Source organism: Zingiber officinale, chromosome 5A (assembly GCF_018446385.1).
Source record: "Zingiber officinale cultivar Zhangliang chromosome 5A, Zo_v1.1, whole genome shotgun sequence".
Taxonomy (NCBI): Eukaryota; Viridiplantae; Streptophyta; class Magnoliopsida; order Zingiberales; family Zingiberaceae; genus Zingiber; species Zingiber officinale.
Genome location: NC_055994.1, coordinates 50,503,467 through 50,531,466, shown reverse-complemented (window position 1 = coordinate 50,531,466; position 28,000 = coordinate 50,503,467). Strand labels below are relative to the sequence as shown.

Genomic DNA, 28,000 nt, shown 5'->3' with positions numbered 1-28,000 from the left:
TGCTTATGAACATGCTCATGATCAAGTCTATTATTATGCTAAGTTCATTTATATGCTTATGTTTATGCTCTCATATTTATGTCAATGTCTATGCTTACGTTCACGGTATGTTAGTAAGAAGGTCCCAAATTACTTAAAATGTAGTTTCCCTTAATACACTAGATTATAGGCGCTAACTATGAAATAACACGATTTCGAATATACTGAGTCTCTCGACTCACAAATTTTAACTTTTTACGGACAATGGGACGAATGAGATAAGAGGTATTGACCCAACTCGGAACAATGGCAGTATAACCCGAAGACCTTCCAGTTTAGTTTTCGCATTATTTTATGTTTTAAGAACCATTTATGTAACTTCGTTGAATTGAGATCACTATAGAAGTATGTGCAAGTGACATCTACAGTTATATTTATATGCATTGTTATGAAAGAAAATGCAAACAAAAAAAAACTACAGACCTAACACCTTTGGATGCATCAAACTCTCTAAGATGCAACACATGTTATCCTTCACTAAGTCACCTATGTAGTCCACTACTTTTCAAGCAACCCTACAATATTCTTTCTATTAGGTCCTCAGTCCTTTGAATGCATCAAGGTTTCCAATCTTACTCCACATGTCTTCCTTCATAAGGTCACCTATGGAGATCTCCTAGTTCTATGCCATCAAAGCTTTTGAACCGTCAACTTGATCTATGCTTCTTGTCCTAAAGTCCACGACACTTGGATTTTACTAGTCGCTCATCTTTCACCAATCACCTCTGAGTCTATCTTATACCAAACCTTTAAGTCATTGAGTCAAACCAAAACAAATTGGTCATGCTAAGTCCACCATTATAACTTCACCTGTTGGGTCACAAGCTCCATGTGTGATCTAACAAGTTCTTGTAAGTTAAATGGGTACACAAAGTTTAAAATTTAAAGATGTACTGAAATTTTAGATTTTTACTAGAACAATACTATTTCAGTATCATGCGGATGTTCCAAGATATGGTGTGGGTGGAGATTTATCGGGTAAAGAAGGAAAATGAAGAAAAAAAAAGAGAAAACATACATATACTTAAATTTGATCCCTCATCTGAAATGATACATATATAATATTGTATTGCAGGGCGCAAGCTACAAAAAGTAGCAAACATCATATTAATTCATTTCTCTAGCATGTCAAGGAATAACAAATGCTAGTATGGCATGCTACTCATCCATATGATTGACACGACACAAGATATATGACTTATGTAAATTGATATCGAATTTTGAAAATTTATCGGAATGAAATGTTTCAACTATGTTGCTCGACATGGAATGAGATTTCAAATCATATGTATACATATTAATTACCATGTTGCTCGGCACGGTATGTTCAAATCATGTGCATGTTTATCAGTAACACACAGACAAATTTAACTTAAGCCCTTTACCAAACAAGTCAAAACATCCTTATTATAACATGGTCAAACCCCACCCAGTTATAAACATTGTTGTACTAACAATCTCACCAAACTATTTGGGAGCATTGTCGCACCAACAATTCGATACACAATGCTAATTACATAGGCTCTTCTAAAAAGAAGATCTATATCATATTGCTGAATCCTTTTAGAATATAATATAATATCTTAAAAAGAAAGGAGCAACTAATAATAGCTGATTATAACACAAAAGTAGAGTATAGAGCTATACTCTAGCTATATATGCATGTATTTATGACAAATGGTAGATAATTGGGTTCTTTAATGTTCCTTTGGAGTCGTGAACCTATATTGTGATTATCAAATTTTTATACACATTACTTTAAATCTAATATTTCATGATAAAGAAACATACAAAGGGCAAGAAAACAAAGTGCATATAGAGGCTTTTGGTGCTTTATCAAGGAGAATGCAAACAAAAGAAGATGTTTGAGTTTAATATTCCATGAGAGAACAAAGTATATAGAAGTGGATTGTTGCTCTATTACCGAGAAGGTGTAGGCCAAAGAGAACATTTACCACTTCTATTATCTTTTAGAGGACTTGTGTATATTTGTAACAAGTTTAGATTTTATAATTTTTAAATGCGTTTGAGGAAGAGTGTTGAGAGCCTAATTATGAATAGATTAGAGCCAGCAAACTTAAGGATGTAGACATGAAAAAGGAGAATAGGCAATAATAAAGGGACTATCTACTAAGTTAGATTAGGTATGGCTCTGATGGAGAACTTGGAAAATCCCAATTTATTTTAATTTCAACCACCATGCCATTATAGAATGTAGAATTATTAACCATGCGCCACCATGCGCCTGTATAGAGTGAGACAACAAATTCATCTCTGGATCTAATAATCATGCCATAAAGTAGTTTGTAATGTGGTTTATCTTATAGTGCATACATCAGAGTTGGTAACTATGTTGTGGATGGTTGATTGTCATTACTCTTGTTGCTGATTTTAATAGTACGTTAGTAATTAGTTTACCAAACTAAAATCAATTCCAAATTGTTATTATTTATGATAAGAAGAAGCAAAACAATTGAGGCAATAATCATGTTGATAACCACCACAATTTATATAGATTTTAGGTTTTCCATAGTGATGCATAACAAAACAACTTTCATTATGCCAATTCGTTGAGATTCATTTTAAAAAGTTCATCATATGTTTTGTTTTTTTTTTCCAATTGCAAGAGGATAGGATAATCCTGTCATAAATGACTGAAACAATTGGAAAGGAATCAGCATAGGGAACTAACCCAAGACACAGTCTGGCAATCATGACCTTACTACTGTCATTGAAACAGGAATTCAATCCAAACTCGTACTGCCAAAAGAACTCACAATTGTCAGCTCAAAGAAAACAAGCACAATCGTCTTTCAAAACAATAACTGAGAAAGACAAGAACTGACCCATATCCACAGAAAATATATCAGCTGGAAAGCATTCTGCAAGAAATAAAATGAATGAGTCAATGAGAAAGTCATCTGTTATGAATGAAAATGCACAATCAAGAGAGAATTTTTTTTTCTCCTTGTCGATGTGGTTATAACAGATGGAGATGAAATTGAGATGTACCTGGAACAATGTAAAGTGAATGAGAAATAGAATGAACCGAGGACGTCCAAACCAAAAGTGATGATCACTAAGCTGTACGATAGGAATTCCCTGAATCACTGCGTGCCTCTCTTTAATTTCAAGAGCCATTTGAGTGATGATAGCCTGCAACTTAGTGCCCACAGACAAGATTGTCTGCGGAAATGATAATTTCATTAGTCTGTGCAATCCAATTGGCATGTAAAACACATGCCTGTCATATGCTTCTTACAATGAGAGGTATGACTGCTATCCAAAATAAGGTATGCCACCCTGGAAGAAGAGAAGGCATTCAGATCAAAGCACACAATAGTGCTTAACATTCCAAAATTACGAATGGAATTTGAATTTGCCATAGATGCCTTGCAATTACAAACCTTTCACATTTAGAAGCAAAAACATCACTGCAGAGAACCATAGAAGAGGACTGATCATCAAGAAGGAAATAAGTCAAATTACAAAAATAATAAATCAAGGAGTAGGAGGAAACTATAAGAACTAGATTATAGAATCAGACAAATTATCATCTTCACAATTCAATCCCAACAAAACTATAAAATTTCAATAAAAAAATATATAATTAAATTTCTTTCTATATCAATTAGTATGAGACAATTAATTCAGTAAGAAACTAATTTCTTCATATGCTAATTTATTTATATAGCTTGCTTAATAAGTAAATTCTTATTATGTCCTTTTAAATACCTACTTGCTACTTGAATGATCAAGAAATGCTTCATTTTGGAAATGTTTGATGAATAGTACTATATGAATAATAGTTGCGTGAACATTAAAAAAAATCTCTAACATTTCTTTTAAGGTCAACAGTTCAGTCCGTTACAGGTGTAATTATGATGTGATATTGATATATGAACTATGTAAATGCTCATTTCCTTATTTAATGATATGTTTATGATTTGTTTTATTATGTTGTGCCTTGTATATGTTTGACGAAATGTATGTAAGATTAATACACTTAGATGTAGAGGATCGGTCACTTTTATATTTTTGCCAAGTATGTGAGGGTATGTTTACTTGTTTCTTTATAAAATGTTAAATTTGTTGAGTCTTTAGACTCACTAGATCCCTACCTGGCAATGCACACACGATAGCTCTTTACTAGACTACGTTTTGTTCCTTTTTTTTCATGATTTAAAAGGTTGGGTCTTCCTGTTGGAGTCAAGCTATGCGATTTCTCTTTTCACTAGTCGGATGCACATTCTTCCCTTTTTTGCAGAAGTTATTTATGACTTTGGAGTTCAAATAAAAATCAAAGTTTGATTGGGGTACAGTGTGTGACATAGGTAAAACAAAAGAAACTGGAGTGCTTTAAATGATATAAAGTTCTAGGATGTTTCATCAATGATGGAACCTTTGTTTCCTATAAAACACATACAAAAAGCAAAATAGCAAATTAACGTGAGAGAAACCAAGTTTACATAATATAGGAATAAAAATATAATAAAAAATTAGATAAATCACGGTCTTTATCATGTATAATAGACCTTTCAATCAACCTCAAGCTCATCCATCAACACAAATGAAGAAAGCTAACAAAGCTCACCTCTAGCCCTTGGAAACCAAGAGTTTTCCTCAAGAAAAAAAAATATCCTCATATAAAGAAAAACCCAAAGGTGTCCTCGAGGTTATAGAATGCTCCCACAATGAAGAAACTCAATGACACCAAAAATTAGCAAATTCCATTGGTCTCCAAAGTCACCATGACATAATCCTTTTTTTCAAAATTCCTAAATTAGGTTTTCCAATTAACTAGGTTGTAGCTAAGCCAATGGGGCCTACCTGCACCTCCAAATTGACTAACACTTATTGCCCAAGTCTAGGCTGATAAACTCCAACCTAGTAAGAAATTGCTCTACTACTGATACCATAAGATAATGCTCTTAAGGTCTTCTCCAAGGTTCGAAATCTTGAGTGATCTTTTGGTCTTTGCCTGGAACGATACTATTTCAATATCATGCTAGCATTCCAATGTATGGTGTCGATGGTAAATTGGAGGTAGGAGGAAAAAGATGAACAAGAAAAAGATAAATAACTATAGTTTAATGTTTGCTAACTATTTGGAATATTTTGATTTTGACATTATTTTATATGAAGATAAAATGTAAAATAAAAAAATAACATTATCTTAATTTAGTATGCTAACGAGTGTAGAGTGTTGAGATGAAATGATAGTCAACAACACACAAGATATTGTCCAAATGTTGAGTTTCAGTAATTTATTGGAACAATATGTTGACTGTTCACTTGGCACAATATAAGATTTCAAACCATGGTTACATCATCCTCCACTATTTATCTATTTATGTTTTCTATGTTGATTGCTCTACCCTTGAAGATCCTAAATCTTCTACTTTAAAGATCTAAGAATATAAGCTCTAATATCATTTGTTGGGACAATAAATGCTTCCAATAAAAATTTTTAGTGTTGGAAACCGCTACAACACAACACTGATAAAAAAGAATCATCAATAGAATTAGCCCCAAAGATATTGGAATTTGCCGCTTTAAACTATCCTCTATAAATCGAGATATCATGCCGCTAAAATGCCATGATGCTAATAGTATGACTTTCATGTCCCATAATAGAATAGCAAAGGCTCACAAAAAGAATAAGTGAACATAAGTATACTCCAAAACTCTTTCCAAGAAAAACTTACCTTTATGGTTGGTTACAATCTCTACATGCACCCTCAAGATGCCTCTATGCTGTAAAACACTCCCACAGTGAAGAGACTCGCAATGACACCCTAAACCCTATGAAAAAAATAGTCTAAATCGAAGTTTTCTATTTAAATGTGCTTTGGCGGGTCAATATACCCAACTGGCCCACCAAAGAGGGTTGTTGGATCATGTTGCCAAAGCACAGCACAAAAGAATTTCATTGATATTTATTGTTGATATCTCTTGAATTATATTATAGGTTGATTCTCATTCAAATGCCACATACACTGTAGTAAAAGTATAAAAGTAAATGTTAATCTAATTTGAATAAGAGGGCAAGAACCAGATGATTATATTGAAGATTATGACCAGTGTTCTACCTGATACCCACGATAACCTTGAAGTCATCCTCCAGTGACCTTTTTATGTACTTTTGGAAATCAAATTTACTACCAGGAGCTAGATGAACCTGCAGTGAAGGATGTCTAATGAGAAACACTACCCAGATTTTGAATCTTTGATGCCTCTTAAAGAGATACTCACTGTGATAAAACCATGACGCATCGCTAGATAGTCAGCCTTTCGCACAGATCTAAAGAATTGACGAAAGAAACTAACCTGTAAAAGTAGTGAGTTGGAACAAGTTCAATAGTTACAACCAATTTCATTAGGATGCAGTACATAGTAGGAGCCATCAAACAATTATGTTAGTGCGACAAAGTAAACAAAAAGCAGCCACAAGATCTTACAATGTAGAATATGAATGGCACTCTGTTCCAAATACTTGAGTGTTGTCTCACAAATGACGTCTCATGTGAAAACCTAATTCTTGCTGGATCTGAATCAATTGAGTGCACATTGATCAAACAATCAACCTAATTGCTTGATATATCATCAACTAAATGCCATAGTTTTTACTTTGTAAACAGAATGCAATGAGCCTTTAAATAATATCAAGTTTATAAGGTCCCACTCTAAGTATTACAATGAACTGAAGTAGTAAATAATATGAGAATTTACTACCATTTGAGAATTGATAATCAGGAGACAAGGTCTCTTTTTCCCATTCTTTCCAGGTTCCAATCTGCATTTAGGGGAATTTTCACACAGAAAACTGATATTTGATAACTGATTTTAGCAACTACTGAAGGTATAAGTGAAAAATAAATAAAAACAGTGAATGTTCAAATAGACCGTCTTCACCTTTTCTCTTCCCAAAGTCATTGTAAGGGCACTATATAATACGTGAAAGATTGCAAGGAAAAATATGAAGATGTGCAACTGATGCAGACCATGCAAGGAAATAAGTGGCACCTTTCCCTGTGTATACAAGATAAAAATTTCCTTGTGGTAAAAAAATATAATTATTAAAAGTCTAAGCTAGAAAATCACTAAAAATAATAAGAATAACATGTCATAGAGCTTTATTTAGGATACAATGCAATTAAGTCGAGTGCTAATCAGATGCTACGAAAAATCCATAGACATTAATGCTTACCTTGAGACATTGTGATGCTAATGGCTCCATTAAACGTCTACGATTTGAATAAATTGTTGTTAGTGCATCCCACAATAGCCTCCTGTGATGAGTTTCTCCCCCATCATCATTGCCATGGCCACCACCAACCCCATGCCCACCCTTGCCCTCACCCCCAACCCCATCCTCACCCCCACCCCCACCCCCACCCCCACCCCCATCCCGACTCCCATGCCCTTCAACTTCTGCTTCTTCCACCATGTGACATGGCAACATAGTGTCCGCAGCTTTCTCAGGTATGCAAATTTGAATGATATAATTCTGCCCAAATGTGAGAATTAAGGATATGAATCCCAGAACCATCAACTCTGCAAAAGACACCAGCATAGTCTGCAACTTTAAGTATGCACTTTATGGAAAACACGAGTCAAACTAAAATGAGGATCTCTCAAATCAGATAACCTTTTTAATATTTTTTTTCCTTTTTGACAATTTGAGTTGTTTTTTATGTGATTCTACTCCTTTACACAAGGCAAAATAAATAATAAGGAATAGAGGAAGAGAAGAAAAGGAGAAGAGAATATAAAGTATAGGAGGAATCCTTTTCAATAATTCTCTAATATAACCAACAATACCAAAACAAAAGATACACAATACAATATATAGATAGATAGATGATAGGAACTTTCATATAATCTTGGTAAATGTGAAGCAAAAGCTCTTACCACCCTTAATCTTCTCGAGAGCTTCAAACATAGCCTTTTTGTGTCTTTCTGTAAACCACTGTTAACCAACAAATTATTAAGTGATGTTCACATGAACATTATATTAGTTGAGGCAAAAAAGGTAAAATCTTATGTCACTTAATTTACGCAGTCAGAAATGGACCCATAGGATGAATGTGAGCTTAATTCAGTGGGTAAAGAACCCTTATTCTTATAAATTTCATTCCCACAAGGCCACAACCATCATTTCACAATTCATCCACAAAAAAACACAAACGAAACTTGAAAAAGTATACAGCCAGCACCATTTGAGTACAATGGCATAGACCAAAATACATAAGACCTTATATTTCTCATAAAGAAAGATAGATAAACTTTTTTAAATGCAAAACAAATCAGGAGAAGTATCTTAAAAATGCTAGGAAAATTCAAATGGATTAGTTATGCATCTTAAACTTTACCTACTCTTTCTACTTAAGGACCCATCTTCACTAAACATGCAGGGCGCTATCAAGGGAATATGAATTTTTAGTCTATGCATGGGCTTTGAATTAAAGACGCACATGTGCATGCTGTGTTAGGCCAATCCATGTTGTATCAAACCAAATTTGGGTTCGTACATGAGCACAAGTGCAGATGTAATTTATATTTTTGTAAGCATTTATATATGAATTTCATTTGAATTTGGAATTCATTGTTAATGGGTTTTTTGCCTCATAAAAGGAGTGTGGCTTTTCGATGGAGTCTGAATTTGGAAAATTTGCCTCTACAAAAGTAGCAATATTGCCTATTTCTACCAGAAAGCATTGTAAAATCTCTACAAAGTGCATTTGAAAGAGCTGTCCTTCCCTTCAAGTCTTTTTTTTCATTGTTTACTTTTTCACTGCTCCAACTTGAAAAAACTAACGACAAGTCCCTGCACCGTCATTCTAGCAAATCTACCTAATAGGGGAATGATATATTTTTATCACCAGTTGTATTCTTGAGGTATTAGTAAAAACAGTTTGCAAGGATAGAATTTTTTCCCTAGGAATACAAGTATTGGCTGGCCTTCAGTTTGCACCAACTTTCATACTCTTTCTTTTTCTTTTTCTCCATTAGTATCTAAAGAATCATCAAGTTGAATGAATTCTAAAAATAAACTATATATATATATATATACTAACTATGAGTGAAAGAAAAGATTTTTTATCAATTTTTTCATTAATACTTACTGAAAAGATTTTCATTGTCTTGTTACAAATTTGCATATACCACCATTTGTTTGTTCATTTTATCATATACACTGCATTTCACTGCTACCCATTCCATTGACTAGGACTTTGAGAATCTCCAAGTAAGTGATTTAATCAGGGATTCATTTCAATCCTTAAAAAGTAGTCTCTGAAGTTTACTTTCTTAAACTAACATTTGGATTTATTCTGAGCAAAACACAGTGAATCATGAGATTGTTTTGATCCTTAAAGACCAGTTTTGAATATAAAAAAGATTACTTATGTTTATGCTTCCATATTTCTACTTAGACATAGTTGCATGGATTAGAAAATATTGTGCAAGATAAATTAGCACTAGTAGTTCCTTTTCCCAATTTTTAGTATGACATTCTTATTTCTGTGAGATTATACTCAAACAAACATGGAATTATATAATATTATCTTACCTTTTAAACTTGAAAATTTTAGTGGATTGAGAATTTCTAGATGGAAAGAGCAAATAAAGCCATGGATAATGACCCTTAGGTTGATTAGTGCCATAAAGGTTGATCCTCTTTTCAGTCTTGTTTGGTTAGGCAAAGCTAGTCTAGGCAAGTTGGGAAATTTTGGATGTATGGTAGGTGGCAAAAGTTAAGCAAATCAAAGAGGACCGAATGTTTGCAATAATAAAGTCCAAGCATGTCAAGATTGACCAAATGCAAAGAAAGATTTAAGTCCTAGAGGACTGAACTCTATGAAAGTTAAGTCCCGGAGACAAGAGTATCTAGACAAGAGAATAAGTTTCTAAGCAAGAGAAGCCCTACTAGGTTAAGGTCAATTAAATACTAGGCAATGATGAAGTTCTAATAAGTCGAGATCAACTTATACTAAGCATACAAGGAAATTTCAATATTAAAGAGGCTAAAATTAGAATATTAATTGAATTAATCGACTGATAGAATCGACTAGAGAATCAATTCAGAATTTAACTCAAGATGGGAAAACCTACTCTAAGCCATTGATATCAATCAACTAGGAACAATACCAATTGACTACTATTCAAACACTGGTTGGGTAAACATTTCAACAAATGGGATGTTTTTGGTGCAATTGGTTTTGATATTAGGCAAAGGCTTAAATTAGAATGAGTTGAATTAGCTTGTGACAAGTGTATATAAGTGCAAGTCACAAGAGAAATCCTAGAAGATCAAGGGTGATAGCCAAGGAGAAATCTCATTAGATTAACAGTGAGTAAGGAGAATTCCTAGCAAATTAAAGGTGATCAGATACTTGCCAAACGAAAATGTATCTACAAAAGGCTTGGCAAAGTAAAGAAAGATCCCATTTAAGGTCCTAGAGAATGGTTCTCTCCAATGACTTAGCAGATTTTATTTATACAATGATGAACATAGTGACCATGTAATCATGGAGACAAAGGACTAAATTAGACATGAACGAAAGCTTTAGAATTGACTTAGTCACCATATTAGTTGACTGAAATAAAATTATCGGTTGAATGTTCACTAAATCAACAAATGACGTGAAGCATTTAGAAACTAGAATGTGTCAGTAGACAACAGTCTGTGGACTACACTAGTTGATTGGGGAACATTATGTTTGATGGAACTACAATCAACTAATAATTAATTTGAGTCGACTAGAACTATAGTTAATTCATTGGAGCAATCGACTCATGATAAGGAGAAGTCAATTGAAGGTTGAATTGTTATAATGAAACGGTTAGCTCATTATAATAGTCATTCAAGATGAAGGAAGTCGACTAATGAAAGCATTCAGTCGGCCCAAGTGATGGTTGGAGCAGTTATCCAACGTGGCATGCAGAGAGCAATCAACCAATGCAAGGCAAACTAGATGTTTCTAAAGGCTTTTCGGGAGTTTAGGCCAAGGCTATAAATATAGGATCTCTAAGCTTTAAAGGAACATTTTTTCTACAATAATTATACTATGTTATTTTCTCTACTTAAGCTCACATACTCTTGACACTTGTATTATTTTTCTTTTGTTTTTATACACTTGAAGATTGTAAGGGGTTTCTCCCCCTTTGAAAGAGTTTTGAATAGGAAAAAGTTAGTGGATTTCGTAGAGTGACCTAATGAAAGTTTATAGGCCATGGAGTAGCAAAAGGGGGGGGGGGGCTACCAAACCACATAATCTCTTTCCTTCTTTGTGTTCACTTTTATACATTTTTTTAACTTTTAGTTGACTTCACAAGTCGACTAAATGTGCTTTTGTCCGATAATTAAATATTGATCAATTGCGATTGATTGAACCTTCTCTATACTATTGAATTCCTTTAGTTAACTTCACAAGTCAATTATAAGACATTCTATGTTTGTGAATAGTATAAACAGTCTACTGCTTATATCACTTTAGTCAATTGAACAAGTTTTAATGATGAGAGTAATTATGATTGTTGAATAGTTCCAATGCTAGTTAATGGGATAATTTGAATTTTTTATTCGACTAAATGTATATAAACAGTCGACTAAATTTGCTATTGTCAAATTATAATTAAATGTGGTAGTTACGATGATAAATATTAGGATAATGACAATTTTGACTTTTCATCGGTGCATTAATATTTTGTTATGGTCGACTAATGCATACGCAATTTAGACCATATGTATATTTGAGAAAATTATGAACCATCAAGGTGACTATTACATTTCAACTTGAAAAATACGAGTTTAAGGTAATGTTTTCGAGTCAACTAGAAAAGGTTTTGTGAGGTCAAAGTGTTGAGCAGTGACTAATCTCGTTGACTCCAAAACATTCTGTAATGGTACCAAAGTTTATCAATCAACTGATACCTTCATTGGTCGACTAATGTTGATCAACAAGTCTACTAAGGATGAATTTTAATAAATGATTCGACTATCTAAGGTCTTTCAGTGATGCATTTATAGGATATATTCCTTACATCTTATAAAATATTCCTTAAAAACTAATCATTTTTATAGATAATATTCCATAGATTTGAAGCTTGATATAAAGTATAAAAGACAGACTTTGTACATAAACTTTTAAACCAAAAATTTTAATTTTCCAAACAATATTTTAAAAACTTTGTTAGGGTTGTCCAACCATTATCTTCAAACTTAAAGAACATTAATTATGCACAAGTCTTCCTTATAGTTGGTCAACTTAATGATTAATATTTTTTATAGTTTCTTGCCTTAAAGTAATGCTTCATAACTGACATTATGAGCCAAGAATCTCATCCTAACATCTTACTCACATCTATGTGTCTTAACGAGAACTCCGCCCATGATGACCAGTCATGGCCGGTCCCAAGCCCGGATAAAGGAGGAGGGTTGCGTTAGGTTGTCAGCCAGCGTCAAACTATGGCAAAATTTCATGAATGAATCCATTAAACTATTGTGCTAATGCTAGGTTGTTCCCCGGAAGGAACGCGTTGCAGGGTCCGACTGTAACGTCTCGGCAAGGACCGCTACATCTCCAGAACTCGGGTGTAGTGATAAATATGCAAGAGTTCGCGTTACAGGGTCCGACTGTAACGTCTCAGCAAGGACCGCTACATCTCCATGAGAACTTGGGTGTAGTGTTAAATAGGCAAGAGTTCTCACACCATATGTTAGATAAGAACAAATATGATAGGAAAACTAATAATCTAAGATTTGGAACATGGAATATAGGAACTCTCACTGGTAAATCAATGGAGGTAGTAGATATGATGATTAAGAGAAAAATTAATATTTTATGTGTACAAGAGACAAAATGGACAGGTGAGAAGGCAAAGATGATAGAGAACTCGGGTTTTAAGTTATGGTACACTAGAAAAAGTAAAACAAGAAATGGAGTGGGTATTATTGTAGATAGTTTGTTAAAGGATGAAGTTGTAGGAGTAGTTAGAAAAGGGGATAGAATTATAACTCTTAAGATAATAGTGGCGAAAGAAACTATGAACATAATTAGCGTATATGCACCACAAGTAGGATTAGATGAAGCTACCAAATTAAGGTTTTGGGAGGACTTAGATGAAATATTACAAAATATTCCACCAAATGAAAGGATTTTAATAGGAGGTGATCTAAATGGCCATGTCGGAGTGAAAAATGAGGAATATGAGAGAGTACATGGGAGTTATGGGTTTGGAACGAGAAATGAGGAAGGAAAACTATATTAGATTTTGCGATAGCATATGACCTTATATTAGCTAATACATTTTTTAAGAAAAGAGAAGAACACTTAGTCACATTCAAAAGTGGGAATAATAAATCGCAAATTGACTTTCTTATGGTTAGGAAGAAGGATAGAAAGATTTGTAAAGATTGCAAAGTCATCCCTGGAGAAAGCTTAACTACCCAACATAGGGTAGTAGTGTTGGATATACGCCTCAAACATAGTATCAATAGAAAGAAAATATATACAATTCCTAGAATTAAGTGGTGGAAGTTAAAGGATGGGAAGCAACATATATTTAAAGAGAAGGTAGAAGTACAAGCATTAGGTGAAATATACGATGACTCTAATACAACATGGGATAAGATGGTATCAAAGTTGAAAATAGTAGCTAAGAGTGTCCTCGGTGAGTCAAAGGGGCATGCACCGCTAAGTAAAGAATCTTGGTGGTGGAATGAGAAAGTACAAGAGAAAGTGAGGGAAAAACGAATAGCTTATAAGGAATTATATATTTGTAAGAACGAGGAAAATTTAAAAAAATATACAATAGCCAAGAAAGAAGCTAAGAAAGTAGTGAGTGAAGCAAAAAATGAAACTTTTGAACGGTTATATCAAAAATTGGATACAAAAGAAGGGGAAAAAGATATTTATAGAATAGCTAAAGCGAGAGAAAGAAAAACAAGAGATCTTAGCCAAATAAAATGTATTAAAGATGAAGGTAATAGGGTATTAGTAAGCGATGAAGAAATAAAAGAGCGGTGGAAGAGGTATTTTCATCAACTTTTTAATGAAGGTTTAGGAGACCAACTTAACTTAGGTAATTTAATTAGGTCAAATAAGCATCGAAATTTTAATTTTTATCGTAGAATTCAAACTTCAGAAGTAAAACAAGCTTTAAATGAGATACACAATGGAAAAGCTGTTGGACCAGATGATATTCCGATAGAGGTATGGAAGTGCTTAGGGAAACAAGGTATTGAATGGCTTACAAAATTATTTAACATGATATTGAAAACGAAAAAAATGCCTGATCAATGGAGGATAAGTACTCTAGTTCCCTTATATAAGAATAAGGGAGACGTACAAAATTGTGCAAACTATAGGGGTATTAAACTAATGAGTCATACTATGAAACTTTGGGAAAAAGTAATAGAAAAAAGATTAAGGAAGGAGACCATAGTGACAGAAAATCAATTTGGGTTCATGCCTGGAAGGTCGACAATAGAAGCTATACATCTTCTTAGACAATTAATTGAAAAATATCGAGAGCAAAAACAAGATCTACACATGGTATTCATTGACTTAGAAAAGGTATATGATAGAGTCCCAAGAGAAATTATATGGAGAATTTTAGAAAAGAGAGGTGTTAGCGTAACATATATTGAACTAATTAAGGATATGTATGAGGATGTAACGACCAGAGTAAAGACTTCAGGCGGAGTAACTGAAGCATTTCCAATAAAGATAGGGTTACATCAAGGATCAGCTCTAAGTCCCTATCTTTTTACATTAATTATGGACGAACTCACTGCACACATTCAAGACACAGTACCGTGGTGCATGTTGTTTGCAGATGATATTATTTTGGTAGATGAGACACGTGAAGGAGTAAATGCTAAGCTAGAATCTTGGAGGGAAACACTAGAAAGGAAATGTTTTAAGCTTAGTAGATTAAAGACGGAATATATGGAATTTAAGTTTAGCAATATTAGAAGTAATGAAACAATTGTTAAGATAGGAGAGGACGAGTTGCCTGGAACCGAGAAATTTAAATATTTAGGATCATTTTTACAAAATGATGGAGGGATTGAGAGAGATGTCTTACATAGAATACAAGCAGGATGGGTGAAATGGAGGGGAGCGTCGAGTGTTTTATGTGACCGTAAAGTACCTCTTAAACTTAAAGGTAAGTTCTATAAAACAGCAGTTAGACCTGCTATGTTATATGGAGCTGAATGTTGGGCTATGACTCGAGCACATGAGCAGAAGATGAGAGTTGCAGAGATGAGGATGTTAAGGTGGATGTGTGGACATACGAGGATGGACAAAATAAGAAATGAGAGCATTAGAGAGAAAGTAGGAGTTGCATCTATTGAGGAAAAACTCAGAGAGACACGTTTAAGATGGTACGGACATGTACTTAGACGACCAATAAATGCTCCAGTTAGACGATGTGAAACTATGATAAACATGCATATAAAACGAGGAAGAGGAAGACTAAAAAAGACTTGGTTAGCAACAATAAAACAAGATAAAATTTATTTAAATATAGATGATGATATAATAGGAGATAGAGCTCAATGGCGTAAAAGGATTCATACAGCCGACCCCACGTAGTGGGAAAAGGCTTGGTTGTTGTTGTTGTTGTTGTTAGGTTCTTGTGATATGCTTAAAGTATAAACCTAGACTATGTGATCATGCAAGTTTAGCAGGATCAACTTAGTCCACAAAGCAAAGATCGAGCTCCCTTCTAAGAGTGCTAAACTTAAATTCCAAAAGAATTTTGATAAATATATCAGCAAACCTAGACTTAGAGTCCAAATAATGAAGCACTATGTCTCCCCTTGCCACACAATCTCTAATGAAATGATGCTTCACTTCATTGCATTTTGTTCTTAAGTGATACACTAGGTTCTTAGTTAAATTGATAGTGCTCACGTTATCACACGACTTGAATATTTGTATAACTAAGTCTAAAATCTTCAAGTGTGAGTATCAAAACAATTGTGCCACACATCCTCCCAGAGCCATATACTCAACTTCCATAATGGATGTTGCTTTCAGCTATTTCAACTAACTTTAGATCCAAGAAATTAGCATCTTCCACCTGTACTCTTCTTATTCAATTTTCAACCTGCAAAATTGAAATCAAAGTAATCTACCAATTTGAATGCATTAATCCTTAGATATGAAACCTAAAAATATACCTTAAAATTCTTTTAACAACAATCAAATATAACTCTTTGGTACATGATTGATAACTACTACATATGTTAACTACAAACTAAATCATGGATTAAAAAACCATGTTGAGCTGGTCGAAATGGATGAAACATTTCGTTCCTCTTGTCGAACAGCACCGACACGACCTAGAACCAATCCCCAAGGCAGTCGTAGGCATCGCGCGACCTTGCGACCGCATGGAGGGGTCTTGCGACCCCCGCGGAAGTAGCGGAGGGATTGTGCGACCCCCATGGCAGCAGCAAGGGAATCATGAGACCCCACAACGACTGCAGAGGGGTCGTGCAAGCTTCATGTCCTCCGCAGAGGGGTCGTGTGACCCCTGAGGCCGCGTCAAAGGAGTCACACAACCCCCATGGCTGCCAATAAGGGGTCACATGCCACAGTCGAGTGGTTGTCACGGGTTTGTGGTGTTTTTTTAATTAAAACTTAATCAACTCCTAGCTATGAAAAAGATAATTTAAAGAGATTTTATTAAACTATAATAAAATTATCTAATTAATTATATATTTTATTTATTTATTTTCATTTTTTTCCCTTTTTAAAAGATTATTTTTTTATTTTTTAAAGATTTATATTAAATATTTTATTTTAAATTAATATATTTAATATTTAAAAAATATTGAAACTATATCTGAACAGTAGATATGGTATCTAAATCGTATCATTTTGGTCCAGGACCAAAACCTCAACATAGGTCGACATTTTAAATCTTGAACTAAATATCCGATTTACTAGTGTTAAGGTACAACAAACTACCTATAACACTCCTAATACTTAAGATCCACTAGTTTACCATCTGGATCATGATCCATCTTAACATTCGTAACCATTATAGTAGACAACTCCTCGGCACCTTCCATGTCAAACTTCTTCATAAGTTCATATTTTGTTTATGGGCATAAACTCCTTTCTTAGTTGTTTAATTTAAAGTCCTAGGAAGAAATTCAACTCTCTTACTAGACTTATCTAAAACTCACTTTCCATATGAATGATAAATTAATGAAGGAAATCACTATTGGTTAAATTAAAAATAATATAATCTACATACACTTAGGCTATAATTAACTCATTTTCATATGACTTATGAACAAAGTGGGATCTACTTTTCCTTGTCTAAAGTCCTAAGAAATGAGAAAAGATGATAATCACTTATATCGAGCCCTGGATGCTTGTTTTAGCCCATAAAAACTTTCTCAAGCTTGTACACATAATTTAAAAAATCAACATTTTCAAATCCAGGTGGTACCCTACACAAACTTCTTCCTTAATAAACCCATTAAGGAATATCGACTTCACATCCATTTAGTATAACTTGAACCCTATGTAAGCAACAAATGCTAAAAGCATCCAAATAGTTTTAAGATGAGTTATGACTGCGTAAGTCTCATTATAATCCAATCCTTCAACTTGGGTAAACCCAAAAGCAACAATTCGATCCTTTTTTTTTTATAACCCAAGTGTCTGAGCCTTCGGTCCAACTAGTCCTTCAGGTGGACGGCTTGGCCACCATGCAAATCCAGAAGCGCAAGCGACTTCTCGTCCAACAGCCAATATCCCAGATTTTTCATCCTACTAGAGAAAATATCCTACAATGCGCCATAGCTGGAATTCGAACCTTGGTTGCTTGGGAAACTGCTTAAGCAGCTTGTCGTTGCACCATGGCCCGAGGGGTGCAACATTTCTATCCTTATTTCTTACTACTGTTCTTCTATCATGTAACTTATTTCTAAAGACTCATCTAGTATCAATAATTGAATTTTCTTTGAGTTTAGGAACTAGGGTCCAAACTTAATTTCACTCAAATTGAGTCAATTCTTCTTGCATAGCCAATACCCAATCCAGTTCCAAGAATAAATGATATATGGATTTAGGCTCAACTTGAGATACTAAGGCAATTGGTTTCCTAAAATAGGATCTAGTCCTCACCTTTTATGATATACCTCCAACAACTTAGTTAATTGGATGGTCAAAATTAACTCAAAGCGACCTAGGTGGTTGAGATGTATCCTCCACATTCTATGTCTCCCTTCTTTTATCATCCAAATCCCCTCTAGCTCCCCCTTGAACATTGCCCCTCTAAACTCTATTTCTCAAGTCCAAAGGCAATATCCTTGTTCAAGGCTCCATCAATATTCTTATCAATGGATTGCTTGGATTTTCATGGAATACAATATTTTAGGATTCCTCAACTTTACCGGTCCTCTTGTTGTAGACTCCATGGTCAAGGAATAACCAATTAATATTCCTTCATCTGCCTTTGCCAAAAAAATTTCCTAAATGGTGCTTAGTATCCAAAATATATCCCTTACAACCAAACACCTAAGTTGTTTAATTGTAGGGGTCTTTCCAAACTATAATTCATAATTAGTTTTTACCAAAAGCTTATCGACAAGTACCCTATTTTGGATATAGAAAGCGGCACTATTGCCTCATCCCAAAGGTAACTAGGTAGAAAGTATTCTTTTAATATTGTTATAGTGGCCTCTTGAAGATAAGATTCAAAATTTCGTGTTGTACCAACATGTCAATCTTCAATAGAAACAATATTGTTTCGGTATTGTGCTAATATTTCAATGCATAATGATTGGAGTTGAAGAAGGAAGAAGATGAAGCATAGGAATGATACATAATTTGAGCTTGGTTTTAAATCTTGTACAATGCTGGGTGCAACGCCCATTCCAATAAATTACCAAAACTCGATACAACTTAACAAAGACAATATCTCCTTTCTTTTCTTCATCTCCTTCCTCCTTCAACTTTCAATCTATCATGGGTATCATGCATAGAAGCGTTGATACGATTTTAGAATGATATCTTTTTGGTCGAAGACCGAAACAATGGCAGGGTTCGAGATTTTGAACCTCAATATCAAGTGGTATTGAGTTTTGGTAATTTTTCAAAATTATATATTTCGACCATTTTGTCCAACATTATATGAGATGTTAAACCATATCTAAAACCCCTTGACATGCTACAATACATGTCAAAATTAATTGAAATAATGTTTACTATTTTCTTAATTACAGATAAAAAAAAATTGTATCATTTTATATGGGAGTTAAGAATATAAATGTGTTGTCTTTTTATTTTTCTTTTAAATCTCCTTCTCTTTCTAATTTTCCAATGGCACCGTATCAGGTATTGTTTCCATTAAAAGTCAAAATTTCAGCATGAATCAAAATTTTAAATCTTGTTTCAATCAACTAGCTAGATGTGCTCCCAAATTCTTTGTACGTCAATAATCTCTCTCAAGAGCATCATGAGCTCTGTTCTTTTCATAAGCAGCCATGACCTTGCCTTCTAGAAATTCTTAAGCAATACGAAGTGGTCTAGCTGTGAGATATGGCTACGCATCTATTCTCAATTATGGAGGTATCCATTTAGTTCCAGGCACTTCCTCTAGTTTGCATTTTCTTTACTATTCTTTCGTTTTTTTTTTTTTGGAAAATTAACAAAAACGTGATCAAGCTAGATGGAGTTGGTAGTTATGTTCCAACAAAAAAAAGACGCCAAAAACAGTTGTAAAGGAAAAAGTGATATTTCAATAATCCAATTTAGAAAACCAAAAGCCAAAATGTGAAAGCGAATGGAATTGATGGATAAGGACTTCCAACTTTGTCCTCCAGGAAGTCGGTTTTCATTCGCCTTCAACTAAATTACCAAATGATTTTTTTCCCTCTAATTTTTTCATAAACAAAGAAATGCAATAGCAAAAAGAGTAGATACCGGAAGCTCCCACAATAGTAAATAACAAATCGAAAGCAAAAAAACGGATAACAAATTTAAATTTTATGAAAAAAATAACAAAAGCGAGGATACAAATTACGCTACCTCTCCGAGATGGTGGAGACCCTTCTCCAATAAAATAGAGATTAAGATGATGACGGCGCACACAGAGGCCACCGCCCAGGTCGGCGTCTCGTCGAGCTCTCTCAAATGCTCAGCTCCATGGCCTTCCGCCATCGCCGATAATACAAAAATGGACAAGAAATTTGATCAAATTTCTTCTACACTATTCCTTTCCGTCAAACGTTGGGGAGGAACGAGAGAAACGAGGAGGAATAAGACACGGAAGAACAAAAGAACGAGCAATTGTATTCGCGAGAAAGCCCGTGAAGAATAGAATATGTGGGAGTGGGAGCCACAAAATCCGCTTCGTTTTCTTCGGCCATATGATGGTCATCACAACGGGTGTAAAATGTTGGGCGTCTGATTTCTCAGATGCAAAGGGTTATTATGGTAGAATTAAATGTCCCTTGTAAATGAATGATACCATCTTTCTCCAATATTAATAGTCATCCCAAGCTACACCGATGTTATGCCTAATATAAATTAAACATTATACTATAAAATTACTGACATATAAAGATTATAAAACATTAAATTATTTTCACATAATATAATATTTTCTAATATAAATGTAATGTCAAAATCTTTGTGACTTCATTATGGTTCGGTGCTTCAGTATTAATAGTGATTCGAACACTGCAGATATATAATATGTCTTCTAAATCAAATCCTCGTTGCATGAATATATCGTTTCCACCGTCTACCATGTAATGAAATAAATATAATATAAATATATGACAATGTAATAATTAATCATATTGTCTGGATAAGGTATTAATTCATTTACTATGTTAAGTAGAAATATTATTTTGAAGATAATTTAAATCAAACTAATCCAGTTTAAAAAATTTGTACATGTTGAAATTAACTGCCACAAAAATATTTAGTCACAGTGAACCCTTGTGCACTACTATACTATAAAGATATAAAGATCATTGGTTGTGAGAAGTTCTAAGTGGCATGGAAGAATTATACTATTAAAAAAACGAGAGATAGTATTGATTTTTTAAGAAATTATATTTAAAATAGAGCTTTTGTGATGAAAATATTATGGAACATCAACAAATAAAAAAAATCCAATTAGCCCATGATTTCTATTTTAAGTCACAAACATCATAAATTAGATTCATTATTCATGAAACACATAGCTGAACTTCATAATCTACAAAAGGAGCGAGAGGGAATAAAAAATGTTACAATAAGAATGTTGAAAAACTGGACAGGATATAATTTGAACACATTGAAAGCATGCAATTCTCTAAGAGTGAAAAAATTAATCTGTTCTCTCATAATAGACAGTTGGCTAGCGCATAATGATATTACTATTATAAGATCTAGAGATCAAATCCTGACTAGTAGTTAGATATCTATCCTTCTCATGCGTTATTCAACTGCCCAAGGCTAGTAAACCAACCTACCCACGTCTTGTTCTAGAATTTTTAAGTTTCTTAGAATCTAATTTTACTTTCGACGATGATTATGATGGGCAAATTAATTTTCAGTTAATGAATCATGAATAACTTTGGACTCTTTATGAATTTAATAACTATTTTAGCTTACCCACAAGGGTACCTCACAAGTTTGATTATAGATACAATGCTAATTTCTTTTGGAGCTTGATCACCAGTTTAAGTGAACCCTATGATCCATCTAGATCTAAAGTCTCCCATATGTAGAAACCCGTCTTTCGATACCTTCGACGTGTTATAAGTGAGATTATCTATGGTAGAGGTGAGAGTGACGATGTGATAAGAAAGGTGGAGCTTTATTCTATGTGGGTCATGATTCACAAAGTCGAATTTGATGGAAGGTTCCATTTTTTGCAAACTATGCAGAGAGTGGGGAGGGCAAACTCGGGAACAATCATATTTGGTAGGTTCATTAGGACCATTGCTAGGAAACTTGAACTAGACATCTCGAGTCTAGAAATTATACATGGAAATATCAAAATAGACATAGACATGTGCCTAGCAATGAAAATGATATGTTAGAATGAAAATGGATTCAGTTTTCCTAAAAGGGATGAGTTCCCTATCCCTTTACCAAATCCCAAGTGCTCAACAATTCGTAACCCCGATAATTGGATTATTAAGGATCTAATTCCTAATTCCTACGCGTCCTCTAGAGAGTGTCACGAGTATCCCTCACCTAAAGGCTCGCTGTCGATTGAATTTTCTAACCCGACTAGACATTCATTTGCTTATGGTAGTGCAGGGCCTTCTAGCTATGATTTCTCTACTTTTTATGCATCATTGGATTCTCTTCATGAGAAGCAACACATTTTTCATAAGATATTGGAGGACCACTATGACTCCACTCATGATCAGCTCCAATATGTATAGGACCAATTTCATAAGAGGGATAATTTCTAGAGTAGGGTATCCAATTTTGTGGGAGACTACTACACTCACCAAGGGATAATGAATGAGTTTATAAACTTCATGGATATCACGGATCAGCAGGTTGCTGCGTTATACCAATATTATGAAAAATATTGATCATCTCCCTAGAGTCCCTAGATATCTCCCAGGGCCACGATCTCCACCGAGGAGTAGACTTCCTCTGGGTGGTCCATCTGTTGGATGTTGCATTAGTTGTAATGTTAGAAAGATGAAGGTGTGTCCATTCACCTTCATCTTCCTCCATTATATGCCATCAAAGCATCGGTTACAAACTGATGCTTCCTTCTTATATATATGAAGCATCCAAGAGCAATCGAAAAGAGGAAGAAGGTTATCAATGTGTGCACATCGGAGGCGACGGTGGGCAAAGAAGAACATTCAAGATTGATTTGTCCAATCTCACAAGAGGGATTTAGTTTGTGAACCATGAAGATCTTTCTGATTCTGTGACCATTCTTCCATCGGTAAGTCTTATCAGTGTCGATTGTAGATCTGTGGGAGATCACTGTGAGTTTTTGCAGATTTCATATTTCTATATTTTTCATGCTTAGAACTGTCAACAATGGTATCAAAGCGATGTCTAAGCATGAAACTTGTCTCTTCGTCAAAAAAAGGGTTCTTCCGCCATCGCCAAGCAAGATCGAGACTGGGTCACGATCTGCCATAGTTGTCGAGCCCCAAGAGGTTGCTGGCTATCGACCTTCATAGCCAGAGAGTGCAAGTGACCACATCCGGAGGCCAACGATCGATAGTCACAGCAGCCGTGTTCGTTGCGGCAAAAGAAGTGAGCGTCGTGGTCACGGTAGAGAAGAGAAGAAGAAATTTAATCGATTAAACTAATCAATTTAAAAAGATCTTAATCGATTCAAAATCTGTGTAATCGATGAAACTGACGAAGCACAGTAAGTTTATATAATCGATTCAAGCACAAGTGTAATCAATTCAAATAGATTTTTGATCGATCTGAATAATCGATTAAACTGAAAAAAAGTATTTGTTACTATTTTTCTGTCAATTTTTTTTAATCGATTAAAGGCAAACTTTCTTGTGTAATCGATTATTTTAATCGATTCAAAAGAATAAAAAAAAGTTAAATAGTGTGTTTGCACGTTTGCATGAAAATGTTTGATTAAATTTTAATTAAATACATTTATTAATTAATTATATGCATTTTGAAATGTTTTGTTAATTAATAAATGCATGTTTAATTAATTTATTGTTTAATTAATTAAAAATTGAACTAGACCAGCAATTTGATTCAACCCATTAGTTGGTTTAACTAGATTGATTTATTATTAATTGGGATAGTTTGATCACATGGGTTGGGTTGACCAAATCTGACCAAGTTAGTTTAAGAAGACTAATTTTGATCCAATTAAATCTCGATTTAGTTCAAACCATTAGTTGGTTCAACTAAACTAATTAGATTTGTTCTAATATATCAGACTTAATCCAATAGATATTGGTTTGATCAAAAGGACCTGAGTTTGATCAATAAGTCTAAGATTGCCTTAAATAAGCTTGGATTAAATAATAACAGAACATAGGTAAGAAATTTCTATCCAATTAAATTAGTTCTAATAAGGACATTGGACAGAGCTCAGGATCTGGATTCTCAATCAACAAATCAAATGGATAAGTTGATTTAGATTCTTAAAAATCAAGAAGATTTATTTTTCTTGATTAATAATATTGGTTCTATGCCTATATAAATTAAATTAAGCCAGTTTTATATTGATTAGTTGGTTTTGTATTAACTCAGTTAATTTCAGTTTAAAAATGGCACGGATGATTACCAATCCTGAAAACTCGAATAAGAAGAGTTTTCAATCCTGGATAATTACAGGACCTGGGCATTGATTCGTTCACTACCGGAGAATCCTAAGATGGTAGCACCACCAGATATGGAGGCTCTCCGAAGGGAGAACCTTATATGCATAGTTGTGTGTGGATCTATTTCACCATGAGTTCCTAGAGGAAGATCCTGAAGAATTTGAGAAGGATCTAGAAGAGGATCCTGAAGAATCTAAAGAGGATTCTGAAGAAGTTTCGATGATAGATTAAATTGAAAATCTTAAAGTTGGTCTATTTGATATTGCCTCAAATGAGTCCAAGTTAAAGGGGATTATGCTGGTCACTGCACTAGTGTCTATCCTAGTGGGAGTGGTGTCAGCCTATCTAGTTTGTAAGAGTTCTGTTATTATTACTGTCATTATGTATAAATAGTATTAGTCCATTTAGTTCATGTCCAGTTGTTATATGTTAACAATTTGCGACATATTTATATGAATGATATGTTCATTCATATGCTGATTATTCTACATGATACATGAAAAATGATTAGTTCATTTTATTAAATGATTAGTTCATTTAATTAAAGAAATCATAATAGAACGATGATTAGTTCATTTGTTGGGATGTATGTAATAGTATTGATCAATGTTGATTTGATTGGACCATATAAATTATGAGTGAAAACATAATTATCACTTGATTTTATAAACAAAATCAAATTAATATTGAGTCAATCATAAATTGCATGCATATGAATTGCACTGAATACTAAATAATATATTTATTTATGTTAGATCATGACAAATAAGAACATCATAGCTAAACTCAATAATAGAGAGAAATTATATCAGGATAACTACAAAATCTGACAACTCAAGATACAATATGTTTTGGAGGAAAAAGTAGTTCTTGAGACTATAAAACAGGTTATGGAAGAAGCTATAGATCCTACTACACAGAACAGACAAGATCTTGATGTCTATAAAGCATGGAAGAAGAAGGATTCTACTGCTAAGGGAATATTGATTAGTTTAAAGGTGAATGACCTAGTTTTTGAATATGAGTCGTATCTTATAGCTCATGTAGTCTGGGCAGCTCTTAAGGAGAAATATAGTGGAGAAAGTCTGAATAAGCTCCGTCAGCTAATAATCAAGTTTGATAGATGTAAAAAATGCTCGAATGCTACCATGGCCCAACATCTCAAGGAGATGGGTAACATGATTCAAGAGCTTAAGACTACTGGTTATGCATTGACGGATGAATAAGAGGTTCAGGCAGTTATTCATTCCCTTCCTAATTCTTGGGAAATGATGAAATAGAATCTGACCTATAGTGAGAGTATCAAGACTTTCACTAATGTCTCACGCCATGTAGAACTTGAGGTGGAGAGGATTGAATCCATCAAGATTTCTGGTCAAGCCTTTGTAGCTGAAGGTTTTGGTTCTAAGAATAAGAAAAGATGGTTTAAGAAAGGAAAGGGTAAAGAAAAGGAGGCTAGTGTTGTTGCTGTTAAAAAATAAATCAAGAAGAAAGGAAATAAATATGGATAAAAACCTAAGAGCAAGTTGACTTTCTTCAATTGTGGCAAGAAGGGTCATTTTGCTCAGGATTGTACTGAGCCTAAAAAGGTAGATCCATCTTTAACTTCTTTCCATGAGTATTATGTTGCAAGTACAGTGTTGTTAGCTGATTATTATCCTTTGTAGATTATAGATTCAGGAGAAACGAACCATGTAGCTCGTGATCGAGCTACATATGTGGAGTATCGTTGGGTAATAGTTGGCAACAAATGGATATATGTAGGAAATAATGTAAGAATTGAAGTCAAAGGAATTGGCACTTGCAAGGTCAACCTACGTGGTGAGCGTACCTTATTTCTACACGATGTCCTGTATGCTCTTGAGATTCGACGGAATCTGGTTTCTATCATTTATCTTCTTGATTTAGGTTATTGTATAAATTTTCATAGCCATTGTGTGGAACTTCGAATTAACTTTGTGTTAATTGGGCATGGTTATGTAACAAATAGTTTTATGGTTCTTGATGTAGAACCAAATAATAATGATAGTTGTTTTTTCAAATATTGCTCTTACTAGTAATGCTGATGTTAATGATGAAATTTGGCATGCTAGACCAGGACATATAGGACAAGAATGAATGAATAGATTAGCTAAGGAGGGCCTTTTTGGCACTCATGCTAGGATTCACTTGTCTATATATGAACATTGTCTTGCTGGAAAGACAACTAGGAAACCATTTGGTAAGGCTATTAGGGCTGAATCACCATTGCAATTAATTCATTCAGATATTTGTGATCCAATGAATCTGAATGCTAGAAATGGGAGTTCTTATTTCATTACATTTATTGATGACTTCACACATTTTCGTCATGTGTATCTGATTTCTCACAAATCTGAACCATTAGATTGCTTCATTCGTTAATTGAACGAAGTTGAGAATTAATTGGAATGTAAGGTTAAAACCTTGCACACTAACCTAGAGGTGAATATTTGTCTGATTAGTTCAAGACAATGTGTAATGAGAAAGAGATTATTAGACAGCTAACTATCCTTGGAACTCCATAGAAAAATCGGGTTGCTGAAAGAAGAAATAGAACTCTTCTTGAAATGGTTAGGTCTATGATGGCGTAGGCTAATTTTCCAATCTTCTATTAGAGAGATGCATTATTAGTTGTGGCCTATATACTTAACAAAGTGTCTTCAAAGTCAGTTCAATCTACCCCCACATGAATGTTGGGCATGCAGAAAATCAGATTTAATCTGAGACCTTGGGGGGCAGCTGCCTATGTTCATGATAAGACTCATGAATATGGAAAATTAAGACCCAGAGGTAAGAAGTATATCTTTATAAGGTATTCTGAGACTTCTAAGGGTTATGTCTTCATTGGTGAGCGACAAAATTGAATCATCTCTGAAATAGAATCAAGAGATGCTACTTTTCTTGAAACTGAGTTCTCAACACGAGGTGAAGTTGATAAGTCAATTCCTTTATATGAGATAGAGGAGGAGGATAATGTTCCTTTATCAACAAATCAGGAGATGCCTGAATCTAGTCAATCGAGTGTTAGTAATTTGCCACTGAATGAATCAGTTTCTCAACAGTATAACCTTCGAAGAAGTAGTCGTCAGATTATTACTCGGAGAAGGTTTATACAGTGAATTATCTAGAAAATCTAAAATAGTTCACAAACGCTAGAGAGAAAGAAAAGAGAGGAGAGAGAGTAAAAAACGTAAGTGAATGAAGGGAAATAAATACTAGGATTTGGGTTTCATTGCGATCCTAGTTAATGTCCCATGCATTGTTCATCTCCCTAACTCCATGCTTACACTCGTGTAGGAGTTCTAACTAGAGTTCGATACAACCCCACGAAGATTGCACCAAAGAGTCTACTCAAGTTCTAATGCTATTAAGTAGAAGAGGTAATTTAGGAAGTCTGATTATAGGGCTATCCTTCTGTCACAAGGGCCCTCGGTCCACATTCCTAGATTATACAAGTCACTTCCTAACGGTAGATTAATGCAATTAAGTAGAAGAGGTAATTTAGGAAGTCTGATTATAGGGCTATCCTTCTGTCACCAAGGCCCTCGGTCCACGTTCCTAGATTACACAGATCACTTCCTAATATTAATTTAGGAGAACCCTCTAAACTCTAATTAATCT

General features: G+C 34.2%; 1 protein-coding gene across 1 annotated transcript in view; it reads right to left on the bottom strand.

The window, feature by feature from the left end:
- Nucleotides 1-20,324, bottom strand: part of LOC121982814 (MLO-like protein 9) — a 94,361-nt gene extending 74,037 nt beyond the window's left edge. Inside the window, exons 1-14 of the mRNA XM_042535870.1 lie at nucleotides 20,106-20,324; nucleotides 7,954-8,011; nucleotides 7,444-7,596; nucleotides 7,250-7,344; nucleotides 6,955-7,071; nucleotides 6,775-6,835; nucleotides 6,501-6,589; nucleotides 6,295-6,369; nucleotides 6,132-6,220; nucleotides 3,447-3,496; nucleotides 3,302-3,342; nucleotides 3,052-3,225; nucleotides 2,886-2,921; nucleotides 2,732-2,799 (exon numbers count right to left, since the gene is read on the bottom strand). Of these exons, the coding sequence (XP_042391804.1) occupies nucleotides 2,732-2,799; nucleotides 2,886-2,921; nucleotides 3,052-3,225; nucleotides 3,302-3,342; nucleotides 3,447-3,496; nucleotides 6,132-6,220; nucleotides 6,295-6,369; nucleotides 6,501-6,589; nucleotides 6,775-6,835; nucleotides 6,955-7,071; nucleotides 7,250-7,344; nucleotides 7,444-7,596; nucleotides 7,954-8,011; nucleotides 20,106-20,237 (1,238 nt within the window). The 5' untranslated portion in view covers nucleotides 20,238-20,324. The remainder of the gene's footprint in view (nucleotides 1-2,731; nucleotides 2,800-2,885; nucleotides 2,922-3,051; nucleotides 3,226-3,301; nucleotides 3,343-3,446; nucleotides 3,497-6,131; nucleotides 6,221-6,294; nucleotides 6,370-6,500; nucleotides 6,590-6,774; nucleotides 6,836-6,954; nucleotides 7,072-7,249; nucleotides 7,345-7,443; nucleotides 7,597-7,953; nucleotides 8,012-20,105) is intronic.
- Nucleotides 20,325-28,000: the final 7,676 nt, after the last annotated feature.